The sequence below is a fragment of the Carcharodon carcharias genome, chromosome 17, assembly GCF_017639515.1.
Source record: "Carcharodon carcharias isolate sCarCar2 chromosome 17, sCarCar2.pri, whole genome shotgun sequence".
In the NCBI taxonomy this organism is placed as follows: domain Eukaryota; kingdom Metazoa; phylum Chordata; class Chondrichthyes; order Lamniformes; family Lamnidae; genus Carcharodon; species Carcharodon carcharias.
In genome coordinates, this window is record NC_054483.1 from 120,926,745 (window position 1) to 120,953,112 (window position 26,368).

General features: G+C 51.1%; 2 protein-coding genes across 8 annotated transcripts in view; one reads left to right on the forward strand and one right to left on the reverse strand.

The window, feature by feature from the left end:
• Window positions 1-11,722, reverse strand: part of gpam (glycerol-3-phosphate acyltransferase, mitochondrial) — a 92,788-nt gene extending 81,066 nt beyond the window's left edge. For 3 of the 6 annotated variants that reach the window (XM_041209549.1, XM_041209548.1, XM_041209545.1), the window contains exon 1: window positions 11,565-11,722. The gene's annotated coding sequence lies outside the window, so the exon portion shown is untranslated. The remainder of the gene's footprint in view (window positions 1-11,564) is intronic. The other 3 variants (XM_041209543.1, XM_041209547.1, XM_041209546.1) reach the window with 2 other exon arrangements.
• Window positions 11,723-12,527: 805 nt separating this feature from the next.
• Window positions 12,528-26,368, forward strand: part of sfxn4 (sideroflexin 4) — a 30,517-nt gene continuing 16,676 nt past the window's right edge. For both annotated transcript variants that reach the window (XR_005945723.1, XM_041210520.1), the window contains exons 1-7: window positions 12,528-12,776; window positions 16,638-16,703; window positions 21,054-21,128; window positions 21,283-21,309; window positions 23,774-23,828; window positions 24,817-24,842; window positions 25,262-25,315. Coding sequence is in view for 1 of the 2 variants with exons in the window: in XM_041210520.1 (XP_041066454.1) it covers window positions 12,741-12,776; window positions 16,638-16,703; window positions 21,054-21,128; window positions 21,283-21,309; window positions 23,774-23,828; window positions 24,817-24,842; window positions 25,262-25,315 (339 nt within the window). In the remaining variant the exon portion in view is untranslated. The remainder of the gene's footprint in view (window positions 12,777-16,637; window positions 16,704-21,053; window positions 21,129-21,282; window positions 21,310-23,773; window positions 23,829-24,816; window positions 24,843-25,261; window positions 25,316-26,368) is intronic.

Genomic DNA, 26,368 nt, shown 5'->3' on the forward strand with positions numbered 1-26,368 from the left:
TGATACACCAAAAAGAAGTGGATCTTTGAATTGCCAGACCTTTTAGCTCTTTCAGGGCAACAGTGATTAAGAAGGTGTGCATAACTTATTTTGGAGGTGAAGGAGATACATCCAAGAACCAAGACTAGCTTAGCACAGACTGGCCTAGGTTAGCTGACCACAAGCTTACTTCATCAGGTTTCCTAATGACATTACATTATTTATACCTCATTTATTAATGTGTGTTGATAACTGGCATTGGTGCACAACACAAAGCTCATATTGTCAGTTCAAACAATATCAGCTTTATCCAGTGTACCAGAGATATTCAGTAACATTTAACTGAAGGTCACAACCATGAAGTTAGACTTGACTAGTGCCACTCTCACACATCTATACAACTTCTTCGCTCGTACCCAATTCACACATACATAAACATTTTCCAAACTAGGAACTCTGAATGCAGGCTGTTAGAAATGTGGTACAGCAAACTTGCACAAGAGTATGTGAGAGGGGAAAGGGATGGGGAGGGGTGTGTAACCACATTACAAGTAGTGCTGCACTGTTTCAATCACAATTTCTATTTGAAGTTTCTTCTTCCTGCTCCTGCAAATAATCTGATTGTATCACAGGGCCATTTCACCGATATGCTGAATGGCCCATTTTGTGCCATAAACGACACAAACGGGGGAAGAAAATGACTAACCCGTGTTTTACTCTATACAATTTTCAAAGCATTTACTTTACCTGTCATCTCCCTTTAAGATACAGAAAAGGAGCATTAAAAAAAATGGGAAAAGTAAAAAAAATTGAATAGCCACCATATGCTGATGCTTGTGTAGATTTAATTTTGATATTTCTTCCATGTGGAGAGATTTAATAAACAACCAGAAAAAAAATCACAAGACCAAATACACCCCCCACCCCCCCATCATCATTCTCCTTGTGACCATCTGACCCCGCATGGAGCATGATGAAACCTAAATCTCCCGGCCTGAGCAACTCAGGTAATCACTTCCTTCACCGCCAGGACCCTTCCTCTAAGGAACCTATGGCAAAGATTTTTTGCTTTTAATGCAGCAAGAGAACTTCTTATTGTAAAATAAAAATGGTTTCAAATGAGAACAAGCCCACCCCTTCAAATTGAGCATGTGCAAATGTGAACCTCATGGTCCTATCTAATACCCATTTGTACCCCATCAGCTGTGGTCTTTTGCAATCTCATTGCTGCATGGATCCCTGGGTCTCCATTCGCAGGCTCCCTGGCTATGTCATGCTGACCATGCTGCGATTTGGTGCTCCTTTTATTTGCTAATCAGAAATTGGAGGCATATGAAATGCTATTTGGAAGCAGATTTATGACTTATTTAGTAGGCTTGACAATACTTTCCCCATTACTTAATCTCTTGAGTAAAGTGACATTCACCGTTGAGTTTTATGAGAAAATTTGGAATAATCTTCCAATACCATATCAAATGAAACTCCAGGATTTAACACAACTATCCAAATTCCACAAATCACAGTTCCATAGGCTGGAACTGGTTCTGTGGATTATTGGGCCCACTATCATTCGATTATTATACTTATAACCTTCAGTCCCATTTTGTTCTCATCTTCTGAGGGTGCCCACTCACTGCTGGAGCGCAGTTCCACAGGTGCTCCCCGATATCTCAGTGTTTGACATTCATGTGTGTGGCATGATGGAGTATGAGTCCGCAGGCCACCATATCACTGGGGGCAGCAAGGCTGACCACCACCACCCCTCCCACTCATCATCAGAAACATACACATTCCCAGCAGAGGTTGCTGGAAAACAATCGGGAACAAAGGGCCCAATCTCTTGTCCCTACTCGAGTCAGGGTCGCTGGTCCACACCCTCAACCCTGCAAGAGACCAACTAACAACATAATAGAAAGAGACTCAAACCCGGCATGACCTTGGTCTCAAGGCTCAGCCCCTCGTTAGGTAAACTCACTCAGACACTCTGGAAGCATTCCAGTCCTGTGTTCTGGACTCTGAATGATTTAGATTACACAGGTTTAGCGCCAACATGCAGCTGCAACAGCTTCATACCAACGCTAAGCTTGCAGGGGGAACACATTGCAAACCAGTTACTTAGAGTTTTATTTAATGTAGTTTAATCAAAGCAGCCATTGTGGAAATACTGGAACAGGAAATCCAGATCAAACTGCTTGGGGCTCAAAAACCTTTCGGAATAACTGAATAAGTAGATTATTTGCAATGGGAAACTAATGCATTTATAAGTAAAAGATCTGTCAGCGTAAATTCATTACAAAACTTCTTGTTAACTCTTGTGCTTTTATATTTTAAGTTAACCTTTCAGCTATAAATAAATTAACTGTCACAGCAACTCCAATGATGCTAAGAATTGGGTCAGGGAGCATTACAGTTTTACTGTAGCTTAAACTGGACTTGCTCTACCTCTTTAATTAAATCAAAATGTTGATTGATATGAACTAAATCATGCCAGAGAAATTCACATTCCAATGAATTATCTCAAAAGGTCTTGCTTCTAAGCTCCACAAAGGAGTGTAAGACTTAATAATGCACCACCTCCACCGTCACCAGCTCACTATCAATGGAACAGCCTTTAACCAGCACGTTCTTATAATCTGGAACTCTCTCCTTAACCCGTACAACTTTCCCCATATTCAAAAGCGTCTTACAAACTTGCATCTTCAAACAGTGCTTTGCTCACTTACTTAAACTCTTCTTTCAAATCCTTCTTGCTATCCAGTCCCCTGGAAATCTCAGAGTCGTATTTTCGTTTTCCCCGGTATTTACACTTCAGTCAGGCTACAATACAACCACATGCAGCTACAGCGAACGTAAGGTCATCATGGTAAGACAAAGCTCTTTTTTATTTATGTATAGATGTATTTTAAAACTGCAAATGAGCACATTTAGAGTGGGTCAGATTCCCAACATTCACAGCAAACATCTGAGCCAACTGAAGGGATCACTGACACAAAACATGCGTCAGCACAGACACGCACCAGCTTAATTAGATACGACAGTCTTTTCTATTTAGAATGCAAACAGGCTGCAGGTTGACTGCTGAACGGATCTCATTCTCTGCGCCAGTTTATAGATTGCTCATACAGATTTCCACTGTCAGGGTGAGTCAAGTTCTTTTCCATGGGGCAGATGAGATAAAGGGACAGCATTCAGAAAACCTTACCATCCTTTTCAAAAGAAACAGACATAAACAATAGCAAATTACTGCAGATGCTGGAAATCTGTAATAAACACAAAGAGCTGGAAATGCTCACCAGGTCTGGCAGCATCTGCAGGGAGAGAAATAAAGTAAATGTTTCAAGTTGAATATGACTCCATCAGAGCTGAAGAGTCATACATGACTCAAAACATTCACTGTGTTTTTCTCTCTCCACAGATGCTGCCAGACCTGCTGGTATAAATAACCTCTGCCCCCATTTTTCAGCTGTTGATGATGATTCCATTATTCCCATTTACACCGAATCTAGACACATCTTTTGCTTCTTTACTTGTCCCATTACCATTTCCTTTTTCCTTGCACCATCATCCCTTTTGACATTTAACCACTCCCACATTCCACCCTATCACAGGTCTTCCCTCTTGCCCTTCTCACCAATCCCAGCCTCTGTACATGCTTAAAACTTGTTACAACTCAGGGGATATGGGGATGGTGCAGGAAAATGGTGTTGAAGTAGATCAGCTATCATCTCATTGAATGGTGGAGCAGGCTCGAAGAGCTGGATGGCCTACTCCTATTTCTTATGCTCTTATACCACATACTTTTTCCAGATCTGAGAGAAAGCTGTCAATTGAGTTTCACAGGATGGCAGCCTTGTTGCCCAGGCCAACATTTGCTGCCCATCCCCAATTGCCCTCAAGAAGGTTATGGTGAGCCACCTTCTTAAACCACTGCAGTCAATGTGGTATAAGAGCATAAGAAATAGGAGGAGGCCATCCAGCTCTTCGAGTCTGCTCCGCCATTCATGGCTGATCTACTTCAATACCATTTTCCTGCACCATCCCCATATCCCCTGATGTTTTTAATCTATCGATCTCAGTTTTGAACAAGCTCAACGACTAAGCCCCCACAACCCTCTGGGGCAGAGAATTCCAAAGATTCACCACCCGCTGAATGAAGAAATTCCTCATCTCAGTTGGCTTACCTCCTATTCAGAGACTGTCCCCTCTGGTTCTAGATTCCCATCCAAGGGAATCTTCCTTCCTGCATCTACCCTGTCGAGTCCCATAAGAATTTTATATGCTTCAATGAGACCACCTCTCGTTCTGCTAAACTCCAGATAATAAAGGCCCAGTCTATTTTATCTTTCCTCATAGGACAATCCCTGTATCCCAAGGATGAGTCTGGTGTTGCACTCCCTCTATGGCAAGTATATCTTTCCTTAAGGAAGGAGAACAAAACTGCGCACAATGCACAATACACCACGGCTTTATATAATTGCAGTAAGACATCTTTACTCCTGCCCTCAAATCCTCTTGTAATAAAGGCCAACATATAATTTGCTTTAATTGCTTGCTGTACCTGCAAGTTAGCTTTCAGTGACTCATGAACAAGGACACCCAAATCTCTATGAAGTTCAACACTTGCCAAACTCTCACTATTTAAGAAATATTCCATACTTATGTTTTTCCTACCAAAATGGATAACCTAACATTTCTCCACATTGTATTCCATCTGCTAAACTTTTGCCCATTAGCTTAGCCTCTCCAAATCCCCTTGAAGCTTCTTTGTATCCCCCTCACAACTCAGACTTCCTCCTAGTACACCAACAGTGCTGGTAGGAAGGGAGTTCCACGATGCTGACCCAGCGACACTGAAGGAACGGCGATATAGTTCCAAGCCAGGGTGGTGCATGGTTTGGAGGGGAACCTGCAGGTGATGGTGTTCCCGTGTGTCTGCTGCCCTTGTCCTTCTCAGTGGTAGAAAAAGAGGCACGTGTGTGTGTGTGTGTACGTGTCATTGTCCCTCCTGCCCCCCCTCCTCTCTCCCCCTCCTCCTCTCTCCCCTCCTCTCTCCCCCTCCTCCTCTCTCCCCTCCCCTCTCCCCTCCCCTCTCCCCTCCTCCTCTCTCCCCCTCCTCTCTCCCCTCCTCTCTCCCCCCCTCCTCCCTCCCCCCCTCCTCCCTCCCCCCCTCCTCTCCCCCCTCCTCTCTCCCCTCCTCCTCTCTCTCCCCCCCTCTCTCCTCCCCCCCTCTCTCCTCCCCCCCTCCTCTCTCCCTCCCCCTCCTCTCTCCCTCCCCCTCCTCTCTCCCCCTCCTCCTCTCTCCCCTCCTCCTCTCTCTCCTCCTCTCTCCCCTCCTCCTCCTCTCTCCCCTCCTCCTCTCTCCCCTCCTCCTCCTCTCTCCCCTCCTTCTCCTCTCTCCCCCTCCTCCCTCCTCCTCTCTCCTCCCCCCCTCCTCTCCCCCCTCCTCTCTCCCTCCTCCTCTCTCCCCCTCCTCCTCTCTCCTCCCCCCCTCCTCTCTCCCCCTCCTCCCCTCTCCCCTCCTCCTCTCTCCCTCCTCCTCTCTCCCCTCCTCTCTCCCCCCCTCCTCTCTCCCCTCCTCTCTCCCCCCCTCCTCTCTCCTCCCCCCCTCCTCTCTCCCCCCCTCCTCCCTCCCCCCCTCCTCTCCCCCCTCCTCCTCTCTCTCCCCCCCTCTCTCCTCCCCCCCTCCTCTCTCCCCCCCTCCTCCCTCCCCCTCCTCCTCTCTCCCTCCTCCCTCCCCCCCTCCTCTCTCCCCTCCTCTCCCCCCTCCTCCTCTCTCCCCTCCTCTTCTCTCCCCTCCTCCTCCTCTCCCCTCCTCCTCCTCTCTCCCCTCCTCCTCCTCCTCTCTCCCCTCCTCCTCCTCCTCTCTCCCCTCCTCCTCTCTCCCCTCTTCCTCCTCCTCCACCTCCTCCTCCTCCACCTCCTCCTCCTCTCTCACCTCCTCCTCTCTCCCTCCTCCTCCTCTCCCCTCCTCCTCCTCTCTCCCCTCCTCCTCTCTCCCCTCCTCCTCTCTCCCCTCCTCCTCTCTCCCTCCTCCTCCTCTCCCCTCCTCCTCCTCTCGCCCCTCCTCTCTCCCCCTCCTCTCTCCCCCTCCTCCTCCTCCCCCCCTCCTCTCTCCCCCTCCTCTCTCCCCCTCCTCCTCCTCCCCCCCTCCTCTCTCCCCCTCCTCTCTCCCCCTCCTCCTCCTCCCCCCCTCCTCTCTCCCCCTCCTCTCTCCCCCTCCTCCTCCTCCCCTCCTCCTCTCTCCTCCTCCTCTCTCCCCCTCCTCTCCCCTCCTCCTCCTCTCTCCCCCTCCTCCCTCCCCCCCTCCTCTCTCCCCTCCTCTCCCCTCCTCCTCCTCTCTCCCCTCCTCTCTCCCCTCCTCCTCCTCCTCCCTCCTCCTCTCTCCCCGTCCTCTCTCCCCTCCTCCTCCTCCTCCCTCCTCCTCTCCCCCCCTCCTCTCTCCCCCTCCTCCTCCCCCCCTCCTCCTCTCTCCCCCTCCCCTCCTCCTCCCCTCCCCCCCTCCTCTCTCCCTCCTCCTCTCCCCCTCCTCCTCTCCCCTCCTCCTCCTCTCTCCCCTCCTCCTCCCCCCCCTCCCCTCTCCCCTCCTCTCTCCTCCCTCTCCTCTCTCCCCTCCTCTCTCCCCCTCCTCCTCCCCCTCCTCCTCCCCTCCCCCCCCTCCTCTCTCCTCCCTCTCCTCTCTCCCCTCCTCTCTCCCCCTCCTCCTCCCCCTCCTCCTCCTCCCCCCCTCCTCCTCTCTCCCCTCTCCCCTCCCCTCCCCCCCCCCTCTCTCCCTCCTCCTCTCTCCCTCCTCCTCCTCCCCCTCCTCCTCCTCCCCCCCTCCTCTCTCCCCCTCCTCCTCCCCCCCCTCCCCTCTCCCCTCCCCTCCCCCCCTCCTCTCTCCCTCCTCCTCTCTCCCCCTCCTCCTCCTCCTCCCTCCTCCTCCCCCTCCCCTCCTCCTCTCTCCTCCCCCCCTCCTCTCTCCCCCTCCTCTCTCCCCCTCCTCCCCTCTCCCCTCCTCCTCTCTCCCCTCCCCTCTCCCCTCCTCCTCTCTCTCCCCCCCTCCTCTCTCCCCCCCTCCTCCCTCCCCTCCTCTCCCCCCTCCTCTCTCCCCTCCTCTCTCCCCTCCTCCTCTCTCTCCCCCCCTCCTCTCTCCCCCCCTCCTCCCTCCCCTCCTCTCCCCCCTCCTCTCTCCCCTCCTCCTCTCTCCCCTCCTCCTCTCTCCCCTCCTCCTCTCTCCCCTCCTCACCCGCACACCTCCTCCTCCTCCTCCTCCTCTCTCCCCTCCTCCTCTCTCCCCTCCTCACGCGCACACCTCCTCCTCCTCCTCCTCCTCTCTCCCCTCCTCCTCTCTCCCCTCCTCCTCTCTCCCCTCCTCACCTGCACACCTCCTCCTCCTCCTCCTCCTCTCCCCCCTCCTCCCTCCCCCCCTCCTCTCTCCCCTCCTCTCTCCCCTCCTCCTCCTCCTCCCTCCTCCTCTCTCCCCCTCCTCTCTCCCCCCTCCTCTCTCCCCTCCTCCTCCTCCCCCCCCTCCCCTCTCCCCCCCTCCCCTCTCCCCCTCCTCCTCCCCCCCCTCCCCTCTCCCCCTCCTCCTCCTCCCCCTCCTCCTCCCCCCCCTCTCCCCTCCCCCCCCTCCCCTCTCCCCTCCTCCTCCTCCTCCTCCTCTCTCCCCTCCTCCTCCTCCCCCCCTCCCCTCCCCCCCTCCCCTCTCCCCCCCTCCCCTCTCCCCCTCCTCCTCCCCCCCCTCCCCTCTCCCCCTCCTCCTCCTCCTCCTCCTCTCTCCCCTCCTCCTCCTCCCCCCCTCCCCTCCCCCCCTCCCCTCTCCCCCCCTCCCCTCTCCCCCTCCTCCTCCCCCCCCTCCCCTCTCCCCTCCCCTCCCCCCCCTCCTCTCTCCCTCCTCCTCTCTCCCCCTCCTCCTCCTCCCCCCCTCCTCTCCCTCCTCCTCCTCCCCCCCTCCTCTCTCCCCCTCCTCCTCCCCCTCCTCCTCCCCCCCTCCCCCCCCTCCCCTCTCCCCTCCTCCTCCCCCCCTCCTCCTCTCTCCCCCTCCCCTCCTCCTCCCCCCCCTCCCCTCTCCCCTCCCCTCCCCCCCCTCCTCTCTCCCTCCTCCTCTCTCCCCCTCCTCCTCCTCCCCCCCTCCTCCTCCCCCTCCTCCTCCCCCCCTCCCCTCTCCCCTCCCCTCCCCCCCTCCCCTCCCCCCCTCCCCTCTCCCCCCCTCCCCCCCTCCCCTCTCCCCCTCCTCCTCCCCCCCCTCCCCTCTCCCCCTCCTCCTCCTCCTCCTCCTCTCTCCCCTCCTCCTCCTCCCCCCCTCCCCTCCCCCCCTCCCCTCTCCCCCCCTCCCCTCCCCCCCCCTCCCCTCTCCCCCTCCTCCTCCCCCCCCTCCCCTCTCCCCCTCCTCCTCCTCCTCCTCCTCTCTCCCCTCCTCCTCCTCCCCCCCTCCCCTCTCCCCCTCCTCCTCCCCCCCCTCCTCCTCTCTCCCCTCCTCCTCCTCTCTCCCCTCCTCCTCCTCTCTCCCCTCCTCCTCTCTCCCCTCCTTCTCCTCTCTCCCCTCTTCCTCTCTCCCCTCCTCCTCCTCTCTCCCCTCCTCCTCCTCCTCCCTCCTCCTCTCCCCCCCTCCTCTCTCCCCCTCCTCCTCCCCCCCTCCTCCTCTCTCCCCCTCCCCTCCTCCTCCCCTCCCCCCCTCCTCTCTCCCTCCTCCTCTCCCCCTCCTCCTCTCCCCTCCTCCTCCTCTCTCCCCTCCTCCTCCCCCCCCTCCCCTCTCCCCTCCTCTCTCCTCCCTCTCCTCTCTCCCCTCCTCTCTCCCCCTCCTCCTCCCCCTCCTCCTCCCCTCCCCCCCCTCCTCTCTCCTCCCTCTCCTCTCTCCCCTCCTCTCTCCCCCTCCTCCTCCCCCTCCTCCTCCTCCCCCCCTCCTCCTCTCTCCCCTCTCCCCTCCCCTCCCCCCCCCCTCTCTCCCTCCTCCTCTCTCCCTCCTCCTCCTCCCCCTCCTCCTCCTCCCCCCCTCCTCTCTCCCCCTCCTCCTCCCCCCCCTCCCCTCTCCCCTCCCCTCCCCCCCTCCTCTCTCCCTCCTCCTCTCTCCCCCTCCTCCTCCTCCTCCCTCCTCCTCCCCCTCCCCTCCTCCTCTCTCCTCCCCCCCTCCTCTCTCCCCCTCCTCTCTCCCCCTCCTCCCCTCTCCCCTCCTCCTCTCTCCCCTCCCCTCTCCCCTCCTCCTCTCTCTCCCCCCCTCCTCTCTCCCCCCCTCCTCCCTCCCCTCCTCTCCCCCCTCCTCTCTCCCCTCCTCTCTCCCCTCCTCTCTCCCCTCCTCCTCTCTCTCCCCCCCTCCTCCCTCCCCTCCTCTCCCCCCTCCTCTCTCCCCTCCTCTCTCCCCTCCTCCTCTCTCCCCCTCCTCTCTCTCCCTCCTCTCTCCCCCTCCTCCTCTCTCCCCTCCTCCTCTCTCCCCTCCTCTCTCCCCTCCTCCTCCCCCTCCTCCTCTCCCCCCTCCTCCTCTCTCCCCCTCCTCCTCTCTCCCCTCCTCTCCCCTCCTCCTCCCCCTCCTCCTCTCCCCCCTCCTCCCTCCCCCCCTCCTCTCTCCCCTCCTCTCTCCCCTCCTCCTCCTCCTCCCTCCTCCTCTCTCCCCCTCCTCTCTCCCCCCCTCCTCTCTCCCCTCCTCCTCCTCCCCCCCTCCCCTCCCCCCCCTCCCCTCTCCCCCCCTCCCCTCTCCCCCTCCTCCTCCCCCCCCTCCCCTCTCCCCCTCCTCCTCCTCCCCCTCCTCCTCCCCCCCCTCTCCCCTCCCCCCCCTCCCCTCTCCCCTCCTCCTCCTCCTCCTCCTCTCTCCCCTCCTCCTCCTCCCCCCCTCCCCTCCCCCCCTCCCCTCTCCCCCCCTCCCCTCTCCCCCTCCTCCTCCCCCCCCTCCCCTCTCCCCTCCCCTCCCCCCCCTCCTCTCTCCCTCCTCCTCTCTCCCCCTCCTCCTCCTCCCCCCCTCCTCTCCCTCCTCCTCCTCCCCCCCTCCTCTCTCCCCCTCCTCCTCCCCCTCCTCCTCCCCCCCTCCCCCCCCTCCCCTCTCCCCTCCTCCTCCCCCCCTCCTCCTCTCTCCCCCTCCCCTCCTCCTCCCCCCCCTCCCCTCTCCCCTCCCCTCCCCCCCCTCCTCTCTCCCCCTCCTCCTCCTCCCCCCCTCCTCCTCCCCCTCCTCCTCCCCCCCTCCCCTCTCCCCTCCCCTCCCCCCCTCCCCTCCCCCCCTCCCCTCTCCCCCCCTCCCCCCCTCCCCTCTCCCCCTCCTCCTCCCCCCCCTCCCCTCTCCCCCTCCTCCTCCTCCTCCTCCTCTCTCCCCTCCTCCTCCTCCCCCCCTCCCCTCCCCCCCTCCCCTCTCCCCCCCTCCCCTCCCCCCCCCTCCCCTCTCCCCCTCCTCCTCCCCCCCCTCCCCTCTCCCCCTCCTCCTCCTCCTCCTCCCCTCTCCCCCCCTCCCCTCCCCCCCCTCCTCCTCCCCCCCTCCTCCTCTCTCCCCCTCCCCTCCTCCTCCCCCCCCTCCCCTCTCCCCTCCCCTCCCCCCCCTCCTCTCTCCCTCCTCCTCTCTCCCCCTCCTCCCCCCCTCCTCTCCCTCCTCCTCCTCCCCCCCTCCTCTCTCCCCCTCCTCCTCCCCCTCCTCCTCCCCCCCTCCCCCCCCTCCCCTCTCCCCTCCTCCTCCCCCCCTCCTCCTCTCTCCCCCTCCCCTCCTCCTCCCCCCCCTCCCCTCTCCCCTCCCCTCCCCCCCCTCCTCTCTCCCTCCTCCTCTCTCCCCCTCCTCCTCCTCCCCCCCTCCTCCTCCCCCTCCTCCTCCCCCTCCCCCCTCCCCTCCCCCTCCTCCTCCTCCTCTCCCCCCCTCCTCCCCCCCTCCCCTCTCCCCCCTCCCCCCTCCCTCTCCCCTCCTCCTCCTCCTCCTCCTCTCTCCCTCCTCCTCCTCCCCCCCTCCCCTCCCCCCCTCCCCTCTCCCCCCCTCCCCTCTCCCCCCCTCCCCTCTCCCCCTCCTCCTCCCCCCCCTCCCCTCTCCCCCTCCTCCTCCTCCTCCTCCTCTCTCCCCTCCTCCTCCTCCCCCCCTCCCCTCCCCCCCTCCCCTCTCCCCCCCTCCCCTCTCCCCCCCCTCCCCTCTCCCCCTCCTCCTCCCCCCCCTCCCCTCTCCCCCTCCTCCTCCTCCTCCTCCTCTCTCCCCTCCTCCTCCTCCCCCCCTCCCCTCCCCCCCTCCCCTCTCCCCCCCTCCCCTCTCCCCCCCTCCCCTCTCCCCCTCCTCCTCCCCCCCCCTCCCCTCTCCCCTCCCCTCCCCCCCCCTCCTCCTCCCCCCCTCCTCCTCTCTCCCCCTCCCCTCCTCCTCCCCCCCCCTCCCCTCTCCCCTCCCCTCCCCCCCCCTCCTCTCTCCCTCCTCCTCTCTCCCCCTCCTCCTCCTCCCCCCCTCCTCTCCCTCCTCCTCCTCCCCCCCCTCCTCTCTCCCCCTCCTCCTCCCCCTCCTCCTCCCCCCCTCCTCCTCTCTCCCCCTCCCCTCCTCCTCCCCCCCCTCCCCTCTCCCCTCCCCTCCCCCCCCCTCTCTCCCTCCTCCTCCTCTCCCCCTCCTCTCCCCCTCCTCCCGCCCGCCGATCTCCGCCACCGAAGAGGCCGCACTTCCCACTCACCCTCCTCAGGCCATCATGATGGTCTCGGCCCCGACTCCGCTCCCGCCAAACGCGCCACCTTCACCCGGCACCGACCGACGCTTCATCCGGACCCCATCCGCCGGCCGGCCTCACCTCACCGGAACTGACAGTCACAGCGGCGGACACTCCGGGCCGCATGGAGGAGGCGGACCCGAGACCTCTCATCCCGGCCGCAGGGTGTCGCTGTAACCCTCCTCCCGGCCGCAGGGTGTCGCTGTAACCCTCCTCCCGGCCGCAAGGTGTCGCTGTAACCCTCCTCCCGGCCGCAAGGTGTCGCTGTGTCCCCTCCTCCCAGCCTCACGGTGTCGCTGTAACCCTCCTCCCGGCCGCAGGGTGTCGCCGTGTCCCCTCCTCCCGGCCGCAGGGTGTCGCTGTAACCCTCCTCCCGGCCGCAAGGTGTCGCTGTGTCCCCTCCTCCCAGCCTCACGGTGTCGCTGTAACCCTCCTCCCGGCCGCAGGGTGTCGCCGTGTCCCCTCCTCCCGGCCGCAGGGTGTCGCTGTAGCCCCTCCTCCCAGCCGCAGGATGTCGCTGTGTCCCCTCCTCCCAGCCGCAGGGTGTCGCTGTATCCCCTCCTCCCAGCCGCAGGATGTCGCTGTGTCCCCTCCTCCCAGCCGCAGGGTGTCGCTGTGTCCCCTCCTCCCAGCCGCAGGGTGTCGCTGTGTCCCCTCCTCCCGGCCGCAGGGTGTCGCTGTGTCCCCTCCTCCCAGCCGCAGGGTGTCGCTGTGTCCCCTCCTCCCAGCCGCAGGGTGTCGCTGTGTCCCCTCCTCCCAGCCGCAGGGTGTCGCTGTGTCCCCTCCTCCCGGCCGCAGGGTGTCGCTGTGTCCCCTCCTCCCGGCCGCAGGGTGTCGCTGTGTCCCCTCCTCCCAGCCGCAGGGTGTCGCTGTGTCCCCTCCTCCCAGCCGCAGGGTGTCGCTGTGTCCCCTCCTCCCGGCCGCAGGGTGTCGCTGTACGCGGCTCCAACTCAATGTTAATTTGTTCAGTCTGATGGGATTTGGAAATTATTCTTTTCTTTTGGTGTTTTTGGATCATTAATAAACCCCATGAGATTGAGATTTGGCCGTGTTATTGGGCGAATATTATTCCGATTGCGGGGCCCGAGCTGCAATAGTCGAGCCTGAGGCAGCGGAACAGGGAGATTGGGGGGTCCGGGTCCGATGGAAGTGACGGTGAAGCAATGGAGAAGGGAACAGGTAATCGAGATTTTAACCTGTTAAATACTTTATCCCAATACCAGCCCTTAAACGGCTGCTGGAATCCAAATAATTCACAATCTGCAGCCTCATGATAACCAATTATAACCATGATAACCAATCTCACCATCACTTTACCGGGCTGTGCCTGATTTATCCCAATTTTGTTGATTTGGTTTAATTGTTTTCATTTAAAAGATTATCACTTTACCGGATACATTGTGTCTGCTCCCCCCTCCCTGTTGGTGAATTCTGCACCTTCCCTGTTTCAAAAATAGATACATTTTATTCATTAATTTTGTAAAGATACAATTAGTAAAGTTACAAGTTACATTGTCTCAAACCCCAGGGGTTTCTCCACTGGTTCCAGCCGCTCAGTTTGCTGAGGTGAGATGGCCCTAAAGAGTGGCCTTTCCCCAATGAGCCTTTGGAGTCACTGCAGCAAACTTACATTTGTCCCTACCCGAGACCTTGGAATGTGTCAATCTGCAACGCTCGGTACCTGCACTAGAAGGTCAACAAGTTTCCAGTGGACTAAAGGGCATCTTTCACCGAGTTTCGCTTTCCTGGAACAGTTGAAGTTTGTCTGGGTGCCTGTCCCTGGGAACACTCTATAAAGCACAGAGCCCGTGTTACAGAATTGCTCAGGATGAAGCTTGACAAAAACCATTCCATCTCTCTCCAGACCCTTTTGACAAATGTACATTCCAGGTGGAGGTGGGTGATAGTTTCCTCCTCTGTGCAGTTGACACCAGGTCAGTGTACACTGGTGCTGAGACACCCAAAAGGATCTGATGGGGATGGCATTCCAAACCAACAGGCAAGCAATATCTTGGTTCTTGTTTGAAAGTTCTGCCGAATGACTTTGACAGTCTGCTCAAAGAACCATCTGACAGGATCTACCATCATCGTTTTCCCCAGCGACGCAAGGACCTCATGTGAAGAGTCCACCACTGCCTGATGGACCTTTTGATCAAAGTTGTCTTCCTCTACAAATTTTTCAATGAGGGGCAAATGGTACAACACAGTATTTTTTTTGTATATTCATGGGATGTGGGCCAGCATTTATTACTCACCCCGAATTGCGAATTGTGGTGGTGAGCCGCCTCCTTGAACTGCTGCAGTCCATGTGGTGTAGGCACAGCCACAGTGCTGTTAGGAAGGGGAGTTCCAGGATTTTGACCCAGTGACAGTGAAAGAGCAGTGATATATTTCCAAGTCAGGAAGGTGAGTGGCTTGGAGGACTCGAGTCTGCTGCCAATCATATCCCTGAGTAACGCTGGGCTAGCAGAGATCTCACTGCTGGATACAGCTCAAGTCTGATCAGGGTGGATCACCAACTCCAGAGCACACTTCACTCGATTGGCCATGATCTTGGATGGAATTTTGTAATCCATGTTAAGCAGTGTAACGAGCCATCAATTTCTGATTTCCTCCCTCTCCCCCTTCCCCTTGTTGCTGAGACTGATGACGCCTTTCCTTGTGGGTTCTGACATGCTGCTGGCCGGATGCATGCTCCAGTCCCAGAGAGCTGAATACACTCTGCCGGTAAACCATCACTTCTGGGAGTTTTCCTCATCTTGAAGCATGTGACAGCCTTCATTAGCTCTCGCAGAGCTGACAGTTTGTTCAAACTCTCCTGCATGCTGTCGTCCAAGACCTTAACAGAGGATAGGAAGGATTGGCAAACTGTGCAATCTGTGGGCCTCATGTCATGCAACCTGGCTTAAAAGCATTTGCTGATCATCAGTGTGTCAGGTTGCAATGACGTTACTGAACTGTCTTCTTTCTTCAGGCTGCTGACTGCAGAGCTCTGAGTACCTTTTGGAGGAAAATATGCAGGAATGTCTCATCCCACTTCACTGAGGAGTGGAAGATGCTCTTGGATGTGTCTGAGGCAAAGAATATGCCTGGAGGCTCTTCATCTCCTAGTGATTCTCCTTGACATCGACCCCTACCGATTGCAACAGGAACAGAATCGACATACTTCTCTGGAGCTGGGACATTTCCTTCTTTGTGTGTCTCTTTCTCTCCTTCTGAATACCATTGAAGATGAAGAAGGTCCTGATATAAAAGCAAAAAACAGTGGATGCTGGAAATTCAAAACAAAGACAAAAATACCTGGAAAAACTCAACAGGTCTGGCAGCATCTGCGGATAGGAGCACAGTTAACGTTTCGAGTCTGAATAACCCTCCAACAGAACTAAGTAGAAATAGAAGAGAGGTGAAATATAAAAATATAAGCTGGTTTAAGGGTGGGGGGGTGGGGACATGAAACGTTAACTGTGCTCCTATCTACAGATGCTGCCAGACCTGCTGAGAAGCTCTAGATTGATTGTCTTTATCATTTCCCAGCGGTGATCTGGGGAATCGAAGAGGAGTTTCACTGTTCCCTAACCTTTGTTACTCCTTTTTGAGTTCCTCAGTGTTTTCTGGGGTCAACAGTTTTACATTCAGTTCCCATGTGCCCCTGCCAGCCCTCTGGTCTTCCTGTAGTTGGCAGTCAGAGAAAACACCGGCTTGACTTGAGTGGATCTACTGTGAATATTTGGGAAACAAACACAGGAAGTCTATCCCGGAAAGGAGGGACCTACTTGATTTTGAACATGTGTACCTGTGCAGTGCTTTGTCTGCAGAGTTGCTGAAGGCATTGTACAGCATGGCGTCTTTTAGCAGTCCCATCAGGAGTCTTGGCGTGGCGAGCAGTTTGCTGTCGGCTCTGCAGGATTGCCCAGCCATCGTCAGTGATGCAGCTGAAGCCACTGCCTAGAATGACCAGCCTAGATGTCACCAGCAGCAATGGAAGCTGCTGGAAGACAGCCAGCCACTTGCCGTTTAGAGCCAAGGTGTGCACATTGAGTAACAGGAGAGGGGCATTTTTGTACAGTGTGTCTGCTACAAGGAAGCAGCTACCCTCTAGCTCCTTTAATTCAGTGATGGTGAAGTTGCCTCCCTGCAGCAGAGTAGCCAGAGGAGCAGCAATCATTTCCCCCTGATCATGGACCATCACCATCACGACCATTGCCTAAGGCGCTGTCACACACCCTGTGAGAACAATCTTGGTCCAACATCGAAACATTGAACAATGTGTTTGGCATTAAGAGCACAATTATTTCTAAATCCATTTTTTCGAAGAATTATGTGTGGTCTTTGACAACTGTGATCGAGATTGGTGTGGTATTTGGTCGAGTGCTGCCTTAATTTTTTTTTATTCCAGGCAAGGCCAGTATTTGTGGCGTATCCCTAATTACCCTTGAATGGAGTGGCTTATAAGACCATTTCTGAGGGCAGTTAGGAGTCGGCCACACTGCTGTGGGTCTGGAGTCATGTGTAGGCCAGACCGTATAAGGATGGAAGATTTCCTTCCCTAAAGGACATTAGTGAACCAGATGGGTTTTTATGACAATTGATGATAGTTTCATGGTCACCATCACTGAGACTAGCTTTCAATTCCAGATTTATTAATTGGATTTAGATTCCACCAGCTGCCGAGTTGGGATTTGAACCCATGTCCCCACAGCATTAGCCCGGGCCTCTGGATCACCAGCCCAGTGATATTAACACCACGCCAGCAATATTTCCACTTAACTAAACTTTACTCACTGAGTTGTTTAAAAATAAGAACAATAAGGAAGATACTTTTCATTGTTGTGGAAAGAGAACACTCATAACAAGTGTTTACAACCATCAGGAAAAACAGCTTAATGGCAATACTGATACTGGCTTTTGACTGCACAGCACTTTCAAGTTTACTGGAGGAAATGTTCACAGGCCACAACTAATAGATCAGTTATTATTTTATAAATCAACTTTTGCTCATGTTGAATTTATTGCATTTGGTTTGATTGTTGTGTTCTGCAGTCCTTCTTCCGTAGGCTACTTCAATGGCTGGATGTTCTGGACCCGACAACATTGTTAGCATCAAATGTAAGCAGAGTTTTATTTGAAACAGAGTTGATTACATGCAGCATTATGAATATTTATATGTGCATGTTTTTATTGAAGGGCTTTAAATGATGTTTAATGATTTAAAATTTTCTTCCTTGTTCCCAAATCTGTCCAAGGCCTCACTCCTCCTTATCTCTATAATTTCTTTTAGCCCCACAAGCCTCCAAGATATCTACACCTCCAATTCTGGCCTCTTGAGCATCCCCAATTCTAGTCTCTCCACCATTAGTTGTTTTGCTTTCAGCTGCCAAATCTCTCTGCCTCTCTATCTCACTTCTTTTAAGATGCTCCTTAAAACCCATCTCTTTGATCAAACCTTGGTTTATCTGTCCTTAATCAAGCCTTATGCTGCTCAATGTCAAGTTTTGCTTTATTATGCTCCTTTGAAACACCTCGGGATGTTTAATACATTAAAGGTGCTATATAAGTACAAGTTGTCAATGTTGTAAACCAGCAAGAGTCACAGTACAGATTCTCTACTGTTAGAGATCATTGATATCCTTACATTTTTGTAATTTGTGACTCTTGATTGATCTGCTCATAAACCATACAGTTGTGGGATATTCCCAGAGCTTAAGCTTTACTTTTCTCAATTTCTTTAACCACCAGTAAGAGAAAGTAAAGGGAAACTATTTGGGAACAGGACAGACCAAGCATCTATAGAACAAGTGAAAGGGCCACTCCATGAAGTTGCAAGTGCAAGCCTGTGTCCCATTATTCTGTTCTACATGAGGCAGTGAGTGTGAATTTTATATTCATTGTGTTTAGTTGTAGGCAGGTGGTGGCCATTAACTGGGGATTTACTTGTGCTTCTATAAATAGGAACAGACTGGAACTGTGGTTGTAGACTTCAGAGGTGCATACTAGTAGTGTGTATCTCTGTAAATAAATGTATATGAATGTGTGTAAAGATTGGCTCCAATCCTATCTTTTACCTACTGGCTTTCTGGAGTGTAACAGTGTGTAACAGAGCCCCCCTCAAGCATGGCACTGTGTTATTATAACTCTATAAAAATCATATATAGGAAGAATGCTCATGTTGGTCTATAGGTGTCCTCACACACTACAATTATGTGTTTTATATATAAAAAACACAGGAAAGACTTTCATTTCAATAGTGCCGTTAACAGCCTCAGGAAGTACCAAATACTTTGCAGCTAATCAAATGCTTTTTAAATATAGTTGCTGTTGCAATGTGGAGCAACATCAGTTTGTGCACAGCAGGGTCCTTAATAGTAATGAGTTAAGTAACCAGACTTTGTTAGTAATGTATCTCATATTTGAAACCATTAAATACAAGCCACTCATTTTATGCTGGCTTCTAATCTAATAGAGTATCTGAAGAAACATCGGATTATCTGCAAACATGTCTCAACAGTAGCAAGAAACTTAATTGGTCTCATGACTTGTCCTTTTTTATTTCTTTCATGAGGTGTGGTCACAGGGTGACTGAGTCAGCAGTGGTTGCCCATCCCTAGTTGCCCTTGAGAAGGTGGTGGTGAGCTGCCTTCTTGAACCGCTGCAGTCCATGTGGTGCAAGTACACCCACAGTGCTGTTGGGATGGGAATTCCAGGATTTTGATCCAGTGACACAGAAGGAATGGCGATATAGTTCCAAGTCAGGATGGTGCGTGGCTTGGAGGGGAATTTGCAGGTTGTGGTGTTCCCATGCACATACTGCCCTTATCTGCCAAGATGTTGAGGTTGCGGGTTTGGAACGTACTGTCGAAGGAACCTTGGTGAGTTGCAGTGCATCTTGTAGATTGTACACACTGCTGCCACTGTGGTTGGTGTTGGGTGGGATGTCAGTCAAGGGGCTGCTTTGCCCTGGATGGTGTCAAGCTTTTTGAGTGTTGATAGAGCTGCATTCATCCTGCAGGCAAGTGGAGAATATTCCATCACACTCCTGACTTGTGCCTTGTAAATGCTGGATAGGCTTTGGAGGGTCAGGAGGTGAGTTACCCTCTGCAGAATTCCCAGCACTGACCTGCTCTTGTAGCCACAATATTTATATGGCTCGTTCAGTTCAATTTCTTATCAGTGGTAACCCCCACGATGTTGATAGTGGAGGATTCAGCAATGGTTAAACCATTGAATGTCAAGGAGCGATGGTTAGATTCTCTCATTGGAGATGGTGTGTGTGGTGTGAATGTTACTTGCCACTTGTTAGTCCAAGCCTGAATGTTGTCCAGTTCTTGCTGCATTTGGACATGGACTGCTTCAGTATCTGAAGAGTCGCGAATGGTGCTGAACATTGTGCAATCATCAGGGAACATCCCCACTTCTGATCTTATAACGGAGGGAAGGCAATTGATGAAGCAGCTGAAGATGGTTGGGCTGAGGACACTACCCTGAGGAACTCCCAGGAGTGTTGTCCAACAACCACAACCATCTTCCTTTGTGCCAGGTGTGACTCCAACTTGTTATCAGTGATTAAATTTTGCAGCTTTAACAGTCCAGAGTAAAAGCAGCTCTAACTTAGCTGCAGTGTTAGCTGCAAATCAGTGGATATCACTCTTGCCTCTGAGTCAGAAAGTTGTGGATTTATGTTCCACTCCAGAGACTTGAGCACAAAAATTTGGGCTGACACTTCGGTGCTGCATTGTCACAGGTGCTGTTCTTCAAATGAAATGTTAAACTGCAGCCCCATCTGCCTGCTCAGGTGAATGTAAAAGATCTATGGTACTATTTCCGAAAGAGCAGGGGAGTTTGCCAAGCCAATATTTATCCCTCAGTCAACATCACAAAAGTAGATTGCAGTAGATATCGCATTGTTGTTTGTGGGAGCCTGCAGTGCATAAATCGGCAGCAACTACACTTCATAGTTATTTCTTTGGTTGTAAAGTGCTTTTGGGATGTACTGAGGTTATGAAAGACACAATATAAATGCAAGCCTGCCTTTTTCTTTCAGTACAATGCATTGCAAGTTATATGGTAAATGTTTCTGTTGTCATAATATAAGATATCATCTGACTCACTTTGAACAATGGGAGCTCTGTATACAGCTGAGAGCAAAATGGAAGTCACGATGATGAAAGTTCAATGCAGAAGTAACGTTGATTGAAGACCAAGTCTGTCATCAGCATTTCAGGATAATTTCATTTCATCTACAGAAAGGTGAATTATTTCAAGCCGAACTGTTTGTTAGTAGTTGCCTAAGTAAGCTAATTAGAAGGCAGGAGTTCAGTTGTAGGGACTTATTTCTGAGTTGCTGCTTGAACTGATTGACAGACAACCACTTCTGAATCAGCATTGGAACACCTTGGGTATTCCAATCTGAGGGCCAATACCCCAAATTGTTCAATGGATATGGTGGAAATATTCTAATTCAATTGCTCTGTAAATACTCCTTTCCATTTACCAAGTACAAAGGAATGCAAGGAAAGCCCATATTTCCTATAAACTGCAACAACATTTTATCCGCAAAGTATACGTGGCTGGCACTGTATTCTTTGAGCTTATGGTTGTGAATTGTTGTTCACCCCAGGATTGCTACCTTTGCAGACTTAGAGTAAACAATATGCCCCTTATGCTGTTGATAAACACATTGGAAATAATCTGATACACCATATGCACTTCACAGACACAAATGCACAAACTTATCATGAGCAAAGCAATGCTAAATTTGCTAATAGTTTTATCTGTTACCTTTAGTAGAGGGAAAATATCTGCCTTTCAGTCTTGCTCTCCACACTATATTTACTGATGAATGTGTAGGGGAGGGGATACTCAAATGATGTTATCACTTTACTGTCTTTTGGAGATTAGATCATCAGCTCTTTCGGGTTTTACAGTATGAAGGGATGGTAAAAAAAAAGACTTCTATTTTCCCCTTTTTTGCCCAGTCCAGTAGGTAGATTGTCACCCATTCCTATTGATTGGTAAATCTACCCCGTGGTCTCTCCATGTGACTGCTGTCTTTCCTGCTTCCATCAAGAGGTGCAAGGATATTCTCTCGGCATTTTCCGATCTTATTTCTTCCTCCCTTTGAAACACATACCTCTGTCCAGGTCCTCATGCTGCAATGTAGTTGGGAAAGTGATTCCCCTCCTTGCCTTCAACCCTGCAGTGGAATCTTGTGGCTTGAACCCATGTCCTTCCACTTAATGGGACAGACATTTGCCTGATGCCTCACCAGTGGCCACATCACTTAATGAACAAAAGAATTCTAAGAGTTAGGATTGATGGAGGTGAGTTAAAGATACCACATGACACTGCAGTGTTCAAGTTAATGAGTGGAAGTTTGTCAGAAGTAGGTATAGATGGCTTCAGATAAATTAGAAATGTCACGACTGTTATTAAAAACTGTATTTGTGTATCCTTCAACAGAAGGAAATAGAAAACGCTCAAACTCTGCTTCAAGGCAGCCTCCCGAGTCTGAAGGAGACAGTGAGAGATGAAAAGGTGGGTGAGGCCAAGTACAAAACTAAGCTGCTGTTAGAGATAACCTCTGAGAAAATGGCTTTCATTTTATAGTTTATTTACTTCTATAACTTATTTTTGATTTGTGTTCATCAGCTCCATTTGTTTTTCAAATCATTACCTTTTTCTCTTTCAGATTAAGGAAGCTTTGAAACTTACTCTGGTGAGTAAACTTTCTTGAATGCTGGCTGAGCTCATCAAGGGCACGTTGAATCTCTGACTAAGATCCTCTCTATAACTCCACCACGCTCATTGTTATACAAGAATATCAGTGATACATAAATGGTGGGCATGTGGGGAAAAAAGGATACAAATATATAAATTGGAAGCAGGAGAAGGCCATTTGGCCCCTCGAGACTGCTCTGCAATTCGATAAGATCATGGTTTATCTGTTTTTGACTTCAACTCTACTTTCCTGTCTACCCTCTACACCCTTAGATTCTTGATTGATAAAAGGAGTCAATCTAACTCGGCCTTAAAAATATGCAATGCCACAAACTGACAACTGAGAAAAAAATTCTCCCCATCTCTATCTAAAAATGTATACCTTAGTTCTATTCTGTCTCTTAAGGATACAAACATACAGCACGAACAAACTGTATGAGCAAGCTGGGCCAAGTGGCTGGTTTCTGTGATGTAATTTCTACTAATTATACAAATAGACACTATTTATATAGTGTCTTTCATATCCTCCGAAGGTTTCTTTACAGCCAATGACTTACTTTTGAAGCGCAGTGGCTGACGGGTTATTGGCAAAGGTGGCAACCAACATGTGGACAGCAAGATCCCACAGACAGCACCGAGATAACTATTCTCTTTTTGATAGTTTTAGTTGAGGGATAAATGGGAAATTCTTGTAGAATGCCCACATGAACAACAATCAGCTAACAGGTAAAAGAGGCCAAAACAAAAACAGAATTACCTGGAAAAACTCAGCAGGTCTGGCAGCATCGGCGGAGAAGAAAAGAGTTGACGTTTCGAGTCCTCATGACCCTTCTGTTCTGTCGAAGGGTCATGAGGACTCGAAACGTCAACTCTTTTCTTCTCCGCCGATGCTGCCAGACCTGCTGAGTTTTTCCAGGTAATTCTGTTTTTGTTTTGGATTTCCAGCATCCGCAGTTTTTTTGTTTTTATATAGGTAAAAGAGGCCTGTTAATTGAATGCTTTGAATTCTGGCCTGGTCCTTCTGAATGGTAGCTAAACATTTCACTTGTATGGTTTCCTAGAAACCAAAGGATCTTGGACTTCAAATTGTCAACTGTCACCTGTAATTCCCACATTGCAACCAAATCACTGAATTTGTTTTGACGTGTGGGGAATGGACATGACAAGTGAGGACTTGCTGCTTCTTCACAAGTAAGAGGGATTGGTAAATGTGTAGTCTGCACCTTCGTATTGTTTGCTTTTTCACATCTCTAAAAAACATTACTTAGAGCAGTGTTGACGTTTCGAGTCCTCATGACCCTTCGACAGAACTTGCGTTCGAGTCCAAGAAAGAGGAACACAAGTTCTGTCGAAGGGTCATGAGGACTCGAAACGTCAACTCTTTTCTTCTCCGCCGATGCTGCCAGACCTGCTGAGTTTTTCCAGGTAATTCTGTTTTTGTTTTGGATTTCCAGCATCCGCAGTTTTTTTGTTTTTTATTACTTAGAGCAGTGTTTGCACAGGTTTAGGACGAGGTCTGCTCTCAGATACAAGCGATGATGCAAATCAGGGACAAGAGAACTGTTAACCTAATTAGTAAATTTAAGAGTGGGCTACTTAGGAAAAGCGGCTAAAGTCTGATTTAAAATATGAAAATGCACTGTATGAATTTTTGACGTTTAGAAACAATAAATAAATAAGGAGCAGTCAGCCACTCAATTCAGCTCCACCACTCAGTTCATCATGTTTGATCTGTACCTCAGCTTCATTTACCCACCTTTACTTCGCACCCCTTAATACTCTTAACTAACAGAAATCTGTTTCTCAGTCTTGAAAACTCCAATTGTCCTAACGTCGGAAGTCTTTTGGGAGAAAGAGAGAGTTCCATGTTTCTGCTACACTTGTGTATGGAGAAATTGCTTCCTGGTTTTGCTTCTGAACAGCCTCACTGTAATTTAAAGATTATATCCCCTTGTTCCAGGTTCCCCAACCAAAGGGAATGGTTTCTTTGTATCAAATCCTTTTAACGTTTTAAACACTCAGATCATTCTTAAGTATTTGTACTTGAGGAAATACTCCACATGAGGTACCTATAAAGCTCTATACAACATATAGATAACTTCTTCCCCTTTGTATTCCGGTCCCTTGTGATAAAAATTAACATTCTATTAGCCTTTGTGACAAAAGAATTCCTTTCTTTATAAGAGACCAGCGCAGCACTTCACCACCTGCTTTCAGTTTACATAGTGCTTGATATGGTGTAGATGTAGGTGAAATCTTTGTGACTTTATACATCTTGTTATTGACACAAATGTCTCTCTTAAATCTGATTATAGCAAATATAATTGCTCCTCATTACATGTACCATGCAATTTGACAAAAAATACTCAAAAGATCAGTCTTTAAACCTTAGTATTTTTGCCAGTGTTCATCGGTAATGTGCTTATTGTAATGCTCATTTCTTCACCATCTTGTCTCCTTAGTCTTCGGTGCATCCAGATACCGGTGATGTGTTGCCAACAATATTCCGTGCTTCAGGTCAGTCTTGTTCAGTATTTGTGAACTTCCTTTCTTGTATTTCTTTGCAGGATCAGTAGTGATTTGCTGTGACATTGCTCATGGGTAATGTGGAAGCCGGGTGTAATGTACACTGCTTACCTGGCCTTACCCTTTCAAAGTCAAAACCCAGAAGGCCAGTTAGAGACTAACTGCTGGAAAAGTTTTTTCTGTAGTTGGCAACTCCTTGTAAATCCCCGATTGTTCTCCAAGGTCAAAAAAAAGTACAAAATGACTGGCTTGTTATAGAAACTAGCATGTGTGACAATAGTATGATTAATGCATCTCCAAACATGCATGTCCATAGATCCTTGAAGAAAGCAAGACAGGTAGATAGGGTGGTTAAGGAGAAAATGCAATAATTTTATTTATTAGCTGAGGTAAAGAGTGTAAGAGCAGGGAGGTTTTACTAGAACTTTATAGAACATTAGTCAGACCACAGTTCTGGTCACTAAATTTCAGGAAGGATGTGATGACAGTAGAGAGGGTACAGAGAAGATTTATGTGGTTGTGGCTAGGAATGGAGAATCTTAGATACGAAGAGAGTTTGGATAGGCTGGGGTTGCTTTCTTTGGAACAGAGGAAGATGAGGGGAGATTTAATTGAGTTGTATAAAATTGAGGGTGGTAGGTAGGGTGGATGAGAAGGACTTATTTCCATTAGCAGAGAGGTCAGTAACCAAGGGGCATAGATTTAAAGTAGTTGGCAGAAGGATAAGAGGTGGGTTAAGTATTTTTCATCCAGAGGCCAGTGGGAGTCTGAAACTCTGCCTGAAAGAGTGACACAAGTAGAAACCCTCATCGCATTTAAAAAAGCACTTGGATATGCAGTTCAGATGTCATAACCAATAGGGTTACAGACCAACAGTTTGAGGCTGGGATTAGACTGGACTGGCATAGGCACAATGGCTGAATGGCCACCTTCTGTGTCATCAATGTTTCTAATTACTGGTTTTCTTTCCTTCTCCCAGCATTCACGCCATTTGCTGCCCCTTTGGTAAGAGCTAAAATTCCAACATCTGAATATTTAGTTGAATGGTTCAGTTTGCAATAAATACCGTACTTCTAATTAGTTTTATATTTAGATTAGGAATTAGTTCCTCCTCATTGAATCAGAGGAGGAGATGCTGTTTATGTCAATATAATGTAACAGTTTCCAAATTATTTACTGTTCTGCAATAGACAGCGCTCCTGCTTTAAGATTACGCAGTAATGCCTTGTAAAGTTGTAACTTTTTAATGTGTAATCAACTTAAATGGAAAAAGAGCTTTAAGCACGTGATGATATTTCACTAAATCCTGTGGATTTGTCTAGTAGATTTTAGCATGTAGCACTGTGTATGAATATATGGCCTTAATAAAAGATATACCTATTTTACAATTCCAAATGATCTAACTAATTCTGCTTTACTTTAAGGCTGTGGCTATGCTTCTGCCTCACAAAGGGATGAAACCAGCTGTATTTTGGCAGGTAATGATAGTTCCTGGCTGGGCTGATTCTTGTTTCTCACTATTCAGACATATAAATTAGTGTGAATAGCGTGGGGGAGTACTTTCTCCCCATTGGGCGGGCTGGTTGGGAGCGGAACCAATCGCCGACCACAATCGGCTGAGCACCGCCATTTTACGTGGGCAGGCCAATTAAGGCCCGCCCAGCGTGACGCGTGCCTGGTAGCGCTCAGTGCTACCTGTGCGGGCGGGCGGGGGTAGGAGGGAGAGTTGAGGCCTGGACTCTTTTGTGCATGCGCGGTGAAAGAGTGCAGAGATCTCCCTGAGGCAGCTCCATGCCTCAGGGAGATTAGGTGCAGTTGTAAAGTTGGGAAAAAAATAAAATTATTCAGACATGTCCCCTCATGTTGTAGTGTCATATGAGCTGGGACATGTTTATGAATTTTGATAAATTTTATTTAATTAATAAAGCTCTCATGAAACCTCATCCTGCCCGTGGATGAGGTTTCATGAAAAATGCAAAGGCAAAAGAGCCTGGGCTCTTTGCCCGCCCACCAACCTTAAGGTTGAATGGGCAGCCCTGTCAAATGGCTTAATTGTTTTACTAATGGCCTTAACAAGCCTTAGACAGCTTGGCGGGTATGCAGCCAACTCCGGTGCACGCCCGCCCAACGAGAGATTGGAATGACGCGCGATGACATTGGGACGCATGCCCAACATCACCGCGTGTCATTTTATGCATCAGCGTGCGGGATCTGCCCCCTTACCCCAAACAGAAGATTCTGCCCCATGGTGTTTCTGTGAGAAGCTAGCAGCTGGGAGAATTTGCCCACCTACTCGTGTATGATCCAATCAAAAAAGGTGACGGTGAGAAGGTGAGCCACATTTAAAGAGTTTTTTTTTAAGTGAAACATTTAAAATGTGACAGTGGGCCCCAGTTATGCCTGTCTCTTTATGGGGTATGTGGAACATTCCTTGTTCCAGTCCTACTCCGGCCCCCTTCCACAACTCTTTCTCCGGTACATCGATGATTACTTCGGTGCTGCTTCATGCTCTCGTCGAGACTTGGAAAAAT